This window comes from Neoarius graeffei, chromosome 11 (assembly GCF_027579695.1).
Source record: "Neoarius graeffei isolate fNeoGra1 chromosome 11, fNeoGra1.pri, whole genome shotgun sequence".
In the NCBI taxonomy this organism is placed as follows: Eukaryota; Metazoa; Chordata; class Actinopteri; order Siluriformes; family Ariidae; genus Neoarius; species Neoarius graeffei.
The window spans coordinates 57772369-57787037 of NC_083579.1; the positions used below are offsets into that span (position 1 = coordinate 57772369).

The window sequence follows — 14669 nt, forward strand, 5'->3', positions numbered from 1 at the left end:
TAAATTAACCAAGGCCTATTACGCAACGTTCACACTGCAAGGCTTAATGCTCAATTCCGATTTTTTTGTGAAATCCGATTTTTTTGTGAGGTCGTTCACATTAACAAATATATGCGACTTGTATGTGATCCTCAGTATGAACGAAAAGCGACCTAAAAGTGTTCCGCATGCGCGTTGCAGGATACGACGACGTCACACGCAGTGAGCATGGCCAGTGTTTACGGAAGTAAAACCGCCCGGTTGCGGTATGACCCATCCAATCTAGCTTGAATAGCTGTATCCCCCCAAATGGAAATCAGCTCCCTAACCTCTGCATCCTTCCATTGAGAAGATTCAGAACCTTCACAGCCCGAAGCGTCCCTCGCATTGATGTCATGCGCAGGGGCGCAGATACGTTTTTTGAACTGGGGGGGACAAAGCTGCCAGCAAACCAACCCCAACCCCGATATGCCTGTCAAACTTGTTGTGGGTAACCATAGCAACCAAGCTCGAGCTCGCAACCTGTGCAGTCTGCGCAGCTCAACCAACCGAATATCAGTCTTTGTTTTGTTTTATGTGAGTTGTTGCAACTATGTATACACTGCTGTGCACCTCAATAAACCGAATGGTAATTAGTCTTTTGATTTTTCCGTGAGGTTTGCCTTATGCAAAGAAAGACAGCATAGACGTTTTTTCCTCCCTATAAGTGGGGGGTACCGAACGAGGTGAATTTAAATCTGGGTGGGACGAGTCCCACCCTCTATCTGCGCCCGTGATTATGCGCCATGTTGTTGTAACTTTTTTTGAGAGACCCACCACCTACTTCAGCGCAGAATAGTGACGTTTGTGGCTTGTTGATGACGTGTAAGTCGGATGAATGCGACCTGGCGGTTCAGACTGAAGTCGCATATGAAAAGAGCGGATAGGAATCGGAATTAGGACCACATATCCAAACGGCCTGGGTCGGATTTGAAAAAATCGGATCTGTGTCGTTCATATTGTCAATAAAAGATCGGATACAGGTCACATATGGGCGAAAAGATCGGATTTGAGTCACTTCAGCCTGCAGTGTGAACGTAGCCTTAGATAAGAGATCTTATTGAATCGGATCCAAATGTCCTGTGTTTGTGTGCTACCACTGACTTCATGTCAAATGAGGCCATTGGCCCTAGTTTTTTAATTGACTGTCGCACATGGGCTGTCATAGCATGAGACGGTTATAGAAAGACTCAACAACTTCACCGAAGTTAGCATTTTGCACTGGAAGACCAACTAGAAATTCATCATGTTCAAGATTTATGGTCATGACTCTTTATGAGAATACAACCACGATTCCAAAAAAGTTGGGACAAAGTACAAATTGTAAATGAAAACGGAATGCAATGATGTGGAAGTTTCAAAATTCCATATTTTATTCAGAATAGAACATAGATGACATATCAAATGTTTAAACTGAGAAAATATATCATTTAAAGAGAAAAATTAGGTGACTTTAAATTTCATGACAACACATCTCAAAAAAGTTGGGACAAGGCCATGTTTACCACTGTGAGACATCCCCTTTTCTCTTTACAACAGTCTGTAAACGTCTGGGGACTGAGGAGACAAGTTGCTCAAGTTTAGGGATAGGAATGTTAACCCATTCTTGTCTAATGTAGGATTCTAGTTGCTCAACTGTCTTAGGTCTTTTTTGTCGTATCTTCCGTTTTATGATGCACCAAATGTTTTCTATGGGTGAAAGATCTGGACTGCAGGCTGGCCAGTTCAGTACCCGGACCCTTCTTCTACGCAGCCATGATGCTGTAATTGATGCAGTATGTGGTTTGGCATTGTCATGTTGGAAAATGCAAGGTCTTCCCTGAAAGAGATGTCGTCTGGATGGGAGCATATGTTGCTCTAGAACCTGGATATACCTTTCAGCATTGATGGTGTCTTTCCAGATGTGTAAGCTGCCCATGCCACACGCACTAATGCAACCCCATACCATCAGAGATGCAGGCTTCTGAACTGAGCGCCAATAACAACTTGGGTCGTCCTTCTCCTCTTTAGCCCGACTGACACGGCGTCCCTGATTTCCATAAAGAACTTCAAATTTTGATTCGTCTGACCACAGAACAGTTTTCCACTTTGCCACAGTCCATTTTAAATGAGCCTTGGCCCAGAGAAGACGTCTGCGCTTCTGGATCATGTTTAGATGCGGCTTCTTCTTTGAACTATAGAGTTTTAGCTGGCAACGGCGGATGGCACGGTGAATTGTGTTCACAGATAATGTTCTCTGGAAATATTCCTGAGCCCATTTTGTGATTTCCAATACAGAAGCATGCCTGTATGTGATGCAGTGCCGTCTAAGGGCCCGAAGATCATGGGCACCCAGTATGGTTTTCCGGCCTTGACCCTTACGCACAGAGATTCTTCCAGATTCTCTGAATCTTTTGATGATATTATGCACTGTAGATGATGATATGTTCAAACTCTTTGCAATTTTACACTGTTGAACTCCTTTCTGATATTGCTCCACTATTTGTCGGCGCAGAATTAGGGGGATTGGTGATCCTCTTCCCATCTTTACTTCTGAGAGCCGCTGCCACTCCAAGATGCTCTTTTTATAGCCAGTCATGTTAATGACCTATTGCCAATTGACCTAATGCATTGCAATTTGGTCCTCCAGCTGTTCCTTTTTTGTACCTTTCACTTTTCCAGCCTCTTATTGCCCCGTCCCAACTTTTTTGAGATGTGTTGCTGTCATGAAATTTCAAATGAGCCAATATTTGGCATGAAATTTCAAAATGTCTCACTTTCGACATTTGATATGTTGTCTATGTTCTATTGTGAATACAATATCAGTTTTTGAGATTTGTAAATTATTGCATTCCATTTTTATTTACAATTTGTACTTTGTCCCAACTTTTTTGGAATCGGGGTTATAGTTATTTGTTTACTGATTTCTCCTCGTTTAAGCACCTTTCTTGCCAAACTTGGAAAGAATCTGGGCAAGGTTGGCTGGTCCTGTTGCCTTATCTCTCGGTCTAGTTCAATACACGCAACCACAATCATGGGGAAGACTGCTGACTTGACAGTTGTCCAGAAGACAGTCACTGACACCCTCCACAAGAAGGGTAAGCCACAGAAGGTCATTGCTGAAAAGGCTGGCTGGAAAAGGTGCACAAGCAACAGGGATGACCGCAGCCTTGAGAGGATCGTCAAGAAAAGTTGATTCAAGAACATGGGAGAGCTTCACAAGGAGTGGACTGAGGCTGGTGTCGGTGCATTGAGAGCCACCACGCACAGACGTGTTCAGGAAAGGGGCTACAACTGTCACATTCCTAAGATCAGGCCACTCCTGACCCAGAGACAACGTCAGAAGCGTCTTACATGGGCTAAAGAGAGAAAGAACTGGACTGTTGCTCAGTGGTCCAAAATCCTCTTTACAGATGAAAGTAAATTTTGCGTTTCATTTGGAAATCAAGGTCCTAGAGTCTGGAGGAAGAATGGAGAGGCCCAGAATCCAAGATGTTTGAAGTTGTGTGAAGTTTCTGCAGTTTGTGATGATTTGGGGTGCCATGTCATTTGCTGGTGTTGGTCCACTGTGTTTCATCAAGTCCAAAGTCAATGCAGCCATCTACCAGGAGATTTTTAGAGCACTTCATACTTCCATCTACTGACGAGCTTTATTGAGATGCTGATTTCTTTTTCCAGCAGGACTTGGCATCTGCCTACAGTGCCAGAACTACTACCAAATGATTTGCCAACCATGATATTATTGTGCTTGATTGGTCAGCCAACTCACCTGAACCCCCGAGAGAATCTAGAATGTATTGTCAAGAGGAGGATGAGAAACAGATGAGCTGGAGGCCGCTATCAAAGCAACCTGGGCTTCAATAACACCTCAGCAGTGCCACAGGCTGATCGCCTCCATGCCACGCCACGTAAATGCAGTAATTCATGTTAAAGTAGCCCCAGCCGAGTACTGAGTATATAAATGTCCAGCTTCTGAAAAGTATGTTCATTTCCATACTATAAATCATTTTTTGATTGATCTTAGGAAATATTCCAATAACTTGAGATACAGGATTTCTGATTTTCATGAACTATAAACCATAATCATCAGAATTAAAACAAAAAAGGTTTGAAATCTTTCCCTTTACGTGTAACGAACCTTAGAATATATGAAAATTTACCTTTTTGAATTAAATTACAAAAAAAGAATATTCTAATTTTTTGAGATGCACCTGTAGTATGACCCAGAGGGCTGAAAGTTGTGAGGGAGGGGCAATCGTGTCTAGTGTTTTTATTTATTTATTTATTTATTTAACACATCTGTGCTGTATATGACCAGTTGATATGTTTTAATTGTAGGTGATGAGAGACAGATTGTTTCATTTGCAGTTGTATGCCATCTCTCAGCACCTGAATCAGCTTTACTGTGGGGTCTACGACTGTCACTTCTCTCACACCTAAAAATAGCCCATTATGTTTTTGACAAAAAGTCAGTAGCGTTCATGTCCCTGGCAATTCAGAAAATATTTTTGAAATATATTTATACATATGTTATTTACCAGCCGGGAGGTCCGTATTGTGAAACATCGTGACTGAGGTCTTGAAAGTACTGTGCGAGGCCCTCTGGGCCGAGGTCAGTATTCAAGGCCGAGGTCACGGTATTTCACCATATGGACCGACCTTAAGCTGGTAAATAATATATTTATTTTTTTTCTTTACCAAATTCTAATAGAAAACGAGAGTGCCCAAAAGGGAAAACCGAGCCGAGCCACTGTTTTGAATCTTCATTCACAGCTGTAATGCAAATGGCTTCCTCCTCAGTATACAAGTGCACTTCCATGGCAGGAAAAAAAATTACATTTTGCCCTATTCCCCTATTTATACAAAATTGAGTCATTCAGGATTCAGCCGTGTTTTTGCTCGACCAAAGTTATACAGTATTATGACCTTTATATTGCATAAATAAAGCCATTTGGTGAAACTTTGAAGAAGAGATTGTACTGGTTTAAAGTTTTTACCAAACGTAATATTATGTATGAGGATAACATGGTCCAAAATGGGCCTCATTAACTAATGAGATTAAACTGTTAGCAAGTTAGAGAGGTTTTTAGCTTTCTCCTGAAATGTTTTCTTTAATTTTGTCTTCCTCAGGGTAGTAAAACTCGCTTTCGCTGTGAACACTGTCGTTATCGCTATCCATGATGTAAAATAAATGCTATTTTGAATCCTCATTCACAGCTGTAATGCAAATGGCTTCCTCCTTGGTATACAAGTGCACTTCCATGGCAGAAAAAAAACTAAATTTTCCCGCCTATGTAGTTCCCTATTTATACAAATAGGAGTCATTCAGGATTCAGCCATGTTTTTGCTCGGTGTTAGCAAATTACATGTTTTTAGCTTTCTCCTGAAATGTTTTATTTTATTTCTTCTTCCTCAGGGTAGTAAAACTCGCTTTCGCTGTGAACACTGTCGTTATCGCTGTCCATGCTGTAAAATTAATGCTATTCTCCTGAGAAATGCTGGCAAAAATGTGTAAGATTTTTGATAATCTTATAAATAAATCTTATAAAAAAAAGATAAATGTTGACAAAAAATGCTACTATGTTTGTTGTTGTTGTGAATGAGCGAGTCACCAGAGGTCCATAACCGGGGCCTGTAACTGGGGTCCGTACCGTAGGATACGGACCCGTTCGCCAGCCAATCAGAGTGCAGGATTTGGACCGCGAAAAAAAATAATTGTAGTTATTGCCCATGAACCTGATTTCCTCTGAATGGCCCAGTGGAGAGTTGAGTGGACACATGTGATGCATATGTTTTCACTATGTTCTGTGAAAATGATGTAAATCGCTCTTAAGTGATATAGACTTGGCCCTAACGGAAGTCTCTGACGAAGAGCACTGATTGCAAGGTCCCATACAATTGGAACTCTCGGGCGAGTCAGGGAGGGGATTCCCTGCCGTGGTTGCGCGCATTGTGTTAACATGAGCATTAGCAGAAGCATGTAGTCTACGGGAAATTAATAGTGTGTTGGATTAGCACTAATCCCATGTTTTGGAAAATCAGAAATGTTGTCTTGGGGGCCCCTCTGGGGTGTTCCCAATCCATGTGCAAAGTATGGAGTATGTGTGTTCAGCTGTGTTGATTTGCATAGGTAGACAGACAGACAGCCTTCCTTTAGTGGTATAGATGGAGCACTAGATAGATAAATGTACTGTATGTAGGATGAATAGGACGAAATATACTTGGGCAATACCTTGGTGCAGCACCACAGTGCCACCTATGTGTGGAAAACATGGAAATGTGTTACCCATAACCAACATAGTTAAGCAGCTGAGAAACGTTTTAAGTAGGGTGACCAGACATCCCCATTTTCCGGGGACAGTCCCTGTTTTTGGTGGCCTGTCTCTGGTTGGAGCTGTCCCCAGAAATGTCCCTGTTTTTAACCATGACCAACAGACCTGAAAAAAAAAAAGACTGGGGGGGGGTGACTAGACCTAACCATCTACCAAGTTTCATCATCACTTTAAGATGGGCTTACTTTCTGCTCCCTTTTCCAACGCTCACTGGATACACAGGTGGTACCTCGGGTCTGGAAAAAATCATATGTGGCCCCTCTTCCCAAAGTCACTCATCCGTCTTCTCCCAAGGACTATAGACCCTTTTCACTCATGTGATCTTCGTAAACGCGACCGCCATTTTGGACATGAAGAAATAACGGTTTATGGCACAGACCCTTTCAGTTGTCGCTCATCTAGCTGCTACAATGACTGCTTAGACTGCAACAATAATACTTAACACACATTTAAGTATCCGTCGTAAAGACGTGAAACTCGTCGAGTGACGAGTGTGTTCATTGATAAGCTAACGCAATCTAAAAGTAGACATACCATCACACTGCCCTGGCGCTGTGTACAGTTTACCTTCTATGGTTTGTGCACTCACTATTTGCCATTACTTTCTCCAACCCAGTGTTCGAACTATGCCGATATTTTTTGGGGGTCCCTTTTTTCCCTTGGGGGGTGTGTGCTTGCGCTTGTCTCAGAGCGCGGATCTCCAAACACATGAGAAGCCTATCTTGCGCACATATCACGCAGACTCCACACCTCCACACACGCATCACGTCTGAAATCATAACTCATCAGGGGAAATCGTGTCCGCATTGGCATGTTCAAAAAACAACCTCGCGTCAACAATGATACCACACGCAAGAAAAAAAAAAAAACAGTCAGGCTACTCAACACATCTGATCCACAGCAGCACCAAAGCATCACTGGAAATCATGTCAACAACCAATCTTCCATTTCAACACGCGTCAACAAACAAATGGCACCACAAACATGAACGAATCGGTCAGGCTACCGATTCCAAACCCACAGCAGACGAATAATTAAATGCATCTTACCTTAAAGGAACAGTCCACCATACTTCCATAATGAAATATGCTCTTATCTGAATTGAGACGAGCTGCTCCGTACCTCTCCGAGCTTTGCGCGACCTCCCAGTCAGTCAGACGCAGTCAGACGCGCTGTCACTCCTGTTAGCAATGTAGCTAGGCTCAGCATGGCCAATGGTATTTTTTGGGGCTGTAGTTAGATGCGACCAAACTCTTCCGCGTTTTTCCTGTTTACATAGGTTTATATGACCAGTGATATGAAACAAGTTCAGTTACACAAATTGAAACGTAGCGATTTTCTATGCTATGGAAAGTCCGCACTATAATGACAGGCGTACTAACACCTTCTGCGCGCTTCGACAGCACATTGATACGGAGCTCAGATATCAATGCGCTGCCGAAGCACGCAGAAGGTGTTAGTACGCCTGTCATTATAGTGCGGACTTTCCATAGCATAGAAAATCGCCACGTTTCAATTTGTGTAACTGAACTTGTTTCATATCACTGGTCATATAAACCTATGTAAACAGGAAAAACGCGGAAGAGTTTGGTCGCATCTAACTACAGCCCCAAAAAATACCATTGGCCATACTGAGCCTAGCTACATTGCTAACAGGAGTGACAGCGCGTCTGACTGACTGGGAGGTCGCGCAAAGCTCGGAGAGGTACGGAGCAGCTCGTCTCAATTCAGATAAGAGCATATTTCATTATGGAAGTACGGTGGACTGTTCCTTTAAAGCAGAATCGACCACAAAGGAAGTCTGTTGGCACACTTCCTTTCTACTAGTTTGTGTCCCCAACCTGGCAGCAGCAGTTGTTGTCATATTGGTTTATTTTATCTTTGATGTAAACACAACACTTCGGATATGCAAATGCTTCCCGTTACACATGATTGCTATGTCAATAAACATCATTTTGCCAATATTTTAGAGACCATCCATCTTCTCCGTCGGTCAGCATCTGTCGGGATCCGATAAAATGATAAATCTTGCCTTGTGTGTCGATGGTTACTACATCCAGGTGCACAACAATATAATGGCATGATGGAAGTCTTGCTGAAAGTAAAAACTTTCTTTGATGGCTATATTCCTTTCGATGCTTCGCCGTCGTTCCTCGTTGTTGGCTGTGGTAGACTACTGGTAGTTCATGTCCAAAATGGCGGCCGCGTTTGTCGTGACGTCACGTGGGAAGGGTCTATAGACCCATTTCCCTCACCTCTCTCGTAGTCAAATCATTTGAGAGGATTGTCAAAACTCACATTATTAACTCATGCAAGCAGGCCCTTGATCCATTACAGTTCGCCTATAGGCCCGACAGAGGAACAGATGATGCCATTGTCACACTATTGGATTCTTTGTACATGCACCTGGAAGGCTCCAAGACACATGCTCGTGTCATATTTGCGGATTTTACGTCAGCTTTTAATACAATACACCCACACATCTTGGCTGAAAGACTGAGACAAGACTTCTCTTTTGATTTTAAATTAATTGCATGGATTTTGGACTTTTTACAGGGCAGAGCACAGCAGGTGAAGGGAGGAAACATCTTGTCGGATGTGCGTTTTACATCTATTGGCACTCCACAAGGGAGTGTCTTATCACCCTTACTTTTTATTTTATATACAGACAGCTGTCGTAGTAGCTATTCTGATCGTCATATAATTAAATATGCCGATGATACTGCCCTGGTTAGCTTACTGAATCATGATGAAGTCAAACATGGTCCAGTGTTGGATGAATTTGTTGATTGGTGTAAAGTCTCTAACCTGCACCTCAACATATCCAAGACGAAAGAGATGGTTTTTGATTTCAGGCAAAAATCCTTGCCAGCTCCCCCCTCACTTATTGGAGGAGAGGAGATTGAAGTGGTGACAGAATATAAATATCTTGGCCTTATTATTGATGATAAATTATCGTGGGATAGATTTGTAGATGCGATTTTTAAAAAGGGCCAACAACGTTTATATTTCCTCAGGAAGATTAAATTGTTTAATGTAGATAACACAATCATGACTTTGTTTTATAAGTCTTTTATTGAAAGTATTCTTTGTTATGGCATTGTATGCTGGTATGGACATTCTAAGGTGACACACAAAAGTAAGCTGGGAAAAATTGTTAAAACAAGTGGGAAAATAATTGGGTGTCAGCAGACTGATCTTTATCATGTCTACCTGTCCAGGCTGACCCAGAAAGCAGACAAAATTTGTACTGACATTACCCACCCACTCTCAGTGAAGTTCCAGACACTTCCTTCTGGTCGCAGATATAGATACCCCAACATCAGAACTAATAGAGCAAAGAATTCATTCATTCCTATGGCAATTACACAATTGAATAAGATGTGGGAAACACACACCTAACATTACAAGATAACTGTCACATCTTTTATTGTATAAATTATTTTATTTATTACTGTTTGTTTTTTTTTAGCTGGTGCAATGGACGTGGTGTGTTTTTGTTGTGTTTTATGTGTGTTTGTGTTGGGATGTTTGATATGATGGTGGCTGGTGTCTCGTCTTGTGTTGTGCTGTAAGACAAATTGCCTTTTTAAGGACATTAAAGTGCTGATGACACGTTTTTGACATCTTTGGCAATGTTTTATAACATAATTCCCGATGATCCATATATTAATTCACGAAGGCGCCTATTTTACAAGTTATGATGATAAACGCGGCTATTTGGGCAAATTTGACGGGGCTGCAGCACCCAGGAGACGAATGAGGAGGAGGAGCTATATGACGTCAGCGAAAGAACCTTCCTCCTAACTTACCAGTTTGTGGTTGATGCGACAGGTGTTCAGTTTATCATTATTAGTATTTTTATTAGACATTATTATATATATAGTTATTATGCTTTCGAGTTGTGTTGCCGGCTTTTGCTCCAAAACCCACAAGGATGGGGTAAGTTTATTCAAGTTTCCCAGAGATCCCGAGCTGCATGCGAAGTGGGTGAAGCAAGTCAGGCGCACTCGTGACAAGTGGGAGCCCTCACCAACATCCGTCCTGTGCTCTGAACACTTCGATTTGGATTGTTTTGACACCCTTCCCAGCTTAAAAGAATCTCTTGGGTGTTCAGTTCAGCACAAACGTGTGTTACTACCATCAGCAGTGCCTACACAGTGTTGCCAGATTGGGAGGTTTCCCGCCCAGTTGGGTGGTTTCAAGTGCATTTTGGTGGGTTTTGAACATATTTTGGGCTGGAAAACGTCAGCAGTATCTGGCAACAGATACTGCTGACGTTTTCCAGCCCAAAATATGTTCAAAACCCACCAAAATGCACTTGAAACCGCCCAACTGGGCGGGAAACCTCCCAATCTGGCAACACTGCTAGTATTCCGGAGGGGGTCTACTAGTAGCTATGCCGGATCCAAAGACAGTCCTCCTGTCAGAACATGTGTTGTGAAACGACATAAGATAAAGGTACGTAGAGCTATAGATTCTACATGATAATCATAAATGTAATCATAAAGTCGGCGTGATATCAGTCATGTATTTGCTTGTGAAAGCTTGCAGCTTTCATGTAACTGCCGCCTAGCAACAAGAGGCAAAGGGTAAAGAGGGTAGGCTATCATAGATTCTATTCGGAAGAGATCAACACAATTCTAGACTCCCAGAAGAGGAAGAGCTAGCACTAGAGAGTTCACCGGCGTTTTCATGCGCCATTTCCATTGAGTAGAACCAGAGTAGAACAGCCAGTGAACCGCAGCGTGTTCTTCCGCTGACGTCACAGCATGGCCGCGAGCCACGGACCCAGTTTTCTTGCGCTGTGCAATTAAAAGTTGGATATTCGCGTAACAACAGCTTCTTTTCACGTAATTATAACAGAAATCTAACATGTTTGCCATGTTGTATAGTTTAAGAAATTGCATAGAGTCATGTTCGTGTCATCAGCACTTTAAGAGTCTGTAAATCTAAACTATGTACCCATACCAGAGATTTTCATATTATTTTTAATGAATGTTAACCTAAAGCAGTTGCAGAATCGGCCTACAGTGCACTTGGTGAGGAAAATCCCACTTTTTATGCAATGCATGATCAAAATACATGAAAACCAGAAATGTCCCCCCCCCCCCCCCCCCCCCCCCCCATTACAAAGATATTTTCACCGCCGAGTCGAAAATGTCCCCGGTTTTCTTCTCAGAAATCTGGTCACCTTAATTTTAAGATGATTCATTGATGCAAATATCTTTCTTCAGAGATGGTGGGAGGCGTCAGACCAGCGGTCTGCAATACTCCAGTATGTGGCAGAGAAGGTCCCCCTTATTTATTGCCTGCAGGCTGAACCCCAGCTAGTGGAAGAGGAGGAACGAATACAGGAATGCATCTTACAGCCTCTGGAGTACTTCCTATTTGGGGAGGACCCTAGTGTCGGCCGAGAGAAACTTCAGCAAAGAAATGTTGGCTCGTCTTCTCAGCAGTGTGGACGTGTTTTTAAAGAGGGCGAGACAGTCTACTCCTGCAGGTTGGAGCTGGGTGGATTCACATTTGCATAGAATTTACCTTTTAAAAGAAGCCAAAATAGGTGACAGAAAAACACATCTAAAATAGAGGGTTCAAACATGAGTTAATTTCTGGATTAAGTGTTAGGAATATTTTTGGACTGGAAGCAGTGATGAATAGAGTATCTCTGTCTGGTTAATGAACTTCACCATTCAAAGTGGCTTCCTGTAGTATTTCTTTCTACAACCCTGATTCCAAAAAAGTTGGGACAAAGTACAAATTGTAAATAAAAACGGAATGCAATGATGTGGAAGTTTCAAAATTCCATATTTTATTCAGAATAGAACATAGATGACATATCAAATGTTTAAACTGAGAAAATGTATCATTTAAAGAGAAAAATTAGGTGACTTTAAATTTCATGACAACACGTCTCAAAAAAGTTGGGACAAGGCCATGTTTACCACTGTGAGACATCCCCTTTTCTCTTTACAACAGTCTGTAAACGTCTGGGGACTGAGGAGACAAGTTGCTCAAGTTTAGGGATAGGAATGTTAACCCATTCTTGTCTAATGTAGGATTCTAGTTGCTCAACTGTCTTAGGTCTTTTTTGTCGTATCTTCCGTTTTATGATGCGCCAAATGTTTTCTATGGGTGAAAGATCTGGACTGCAGGCTGGCCAGTTCAGTACCCGGACCCTTCTTCTATGCAGCCATGATGCTGTAATTGATGCAGTATGTGGTTTGGCATTGTCATGTTGGAAAATGCAAGGTCTTCCCTGAAAGAGATGCCGTCTGGATAGGAGCATGTGTTGCTCTAGGACCTGGATATTCCTTTCAGCATTGATGGTGTCTTTCCAGATGTGTAAGCTGCCCATGCCACACGCACTAATGCAACCCCATACCATCAGAGATGCAGGCTTCTGAACTGAGTGCTGATAACAACTTGGGTCGTCCTTCTCCTCTTTAGTCCGAATGACACGGCGTCCCTGATTTCCATAAAGAACTTCAAATTTTGATTCGTCTGACCACAGAACAGTTTTCCACTTTGCCACAGTCCATTTTAAATGAGCCTTGGCCCAGAGAAGACGTCTGCGCTTCTGGATCATGTTTAGATATGGCTTCTTCTTTGAACTATAGAGTTTTAGCTGGCAACGGCGGATGGCACGGTGAATTGTGTTCACAGATAATGTTCTCTGGAAATATTCCTGAGCCCATTTTGTCATTTCCAATACAGAAGCATGCCTGTATGTGATGCAGTGCTGTCTAAGGGCCCGAAGATCACGGGCACCCAGTATGGTTTTCTGGCCTTGACCCTTACGCACAGAGATTCTTCCAGATTCTCTGAATCTTTTGATGATATTATACACTGTAGATGATGATATGTTCAAACTCTTTGCAATTTTACACTGTCAAACTCCTTTCTGATATTGCTCCACTATTTGTCGGTGCAGAATTGGGGGGATTGGTGATCCTCTTCCCATCTTTACTTCTGAGAGCCGCTGCCACTCCAAGATGCTCTTTTTATACCCAGTCATGTTAATGACCTATTGCCAATTGACCTAATGAGTTGCAATTTGGTCCTCCAGCTGTTCCTTTTTTGTACCTTTAACTTTTACAGCCTCTTATTGCCCCTGTCCCAACTTTTTTGAGATGTGTTGCTGTCATGAAATTTCAAATGAGCCAATATTTGGCATGAAATTTCAAAATGTCTCACTTTCGACATTTGATATGTTGTCTATGTTCTATTGTGAATACAATATCAGTTTTTGAGATTTGTAAATTATTGCATTCCGTTTTTATTTACAATTTGTACTTTGTCCCAACTTTTTTGGAACCGGGGTTTGTATATCGGTACTATTAAAACCCTCAGATCTGAAAGTGGGTAGGTTATGTTCAAGCCAGTAACACTTAATTTGTGCAGAATATGTCACATGATGGTCTGAATTTATTTATTTATTTTTATGAGCAGCATATTGATTCTGTTATGTGTTTCCAGGGATTGTGCAATAGACCCCACCTGTGTGCTGTGTATGGACTGCTTTCAGAACAGTGTACACAAAAGCCACCGCTATAAGGTCAGTTATTAAAACTCCTTAGTGCGCACTTTTACATGCTCATAATGCTTATTGCTGAATTTTTACTAACCATCTGCTTTTATCTTAGATGCATGCATCATCAGGAGGAGGATTCTGTGACTGTGGCGATTTGGAGGCCTGGAAAACCGGCCCCTGTTGCTCCCAACATGACTCCGGCACGGCCATGGAAACAGTAAGGCCTGTTTTTTTTTTTTTTCCCCAAAACTCATTTTGAGGCTTTTTTTAGGATAGTGATTTTCCATCCTGTTTAGTATGGGCTCACTTCCTCCCCTGAGGTCAGAGGATGATTGCAGAACACGCACTGTTCTTTGCTGGCCTGGGAAAACAGTAGGCTGTGTGACATATGGACAGGCTTGTGCCACTAAGAAGCTTCAGTGTCAGAGCTGATGAATGTTATGATATCACTATTATTCAAGCATTCTCTTTTTTGGTAGGTAATATTTTTTTGAGACATGCATTACGTAAAAAGTGTAATCCTAATTCGGCTCTTATTAGGGTTTAAAGAAAGGAAACCTTTGATTGTACAGTGTGCAAAGACAACATTCACTGTTGTCAGCAGCTCGGCTGAGCTCCGACTTGGTGATAGACATATAGTTATGAGCATTTCCTTTGGGACATTGTCTTGGAAGGAGGTTTTCTTCAGTGTGCATGTCACTCAGCTGACGCTCAGTGATAAGATTATGGTCAGAGAGTTGTCACATCTGCTCGGAAAAGAGCAGATGTCTGCTATGCTCCATGTCCTGGCTTTTGTCACCATCCTG

General features: G+C 42.2%; 1 protein-coding gene across 3 annotated transcripts in view; it reads left to right on the top strand.

The window, feature by feature from the left end:
* Positions 1–14669, top strand: part of ubr1 (ubiquitin protein ligase E3 component n-recognin 1) — a 64503-nt gene that overhangs the window by 7212 nt on the left and 42622 nt on the right. For all 3 annotated transcript variants that reach the window (XM_060934345.1, XM_060934347.1, XM_060934346.1), the window contains exons 2-4: positions 11567–11832; positions 13809–13887; positions 13976–14080. In XM_060934345.1, the coding sequence (XP_060790328.1) occupies positions 11567–11832; positions 13809–13887; positions 13976–14080 (450 nt within the window). The remainder of the gene's footprint in view (positions 1–11566; positions 11833–13808; positions 13888–13975; positions 14081–14669) is intronic.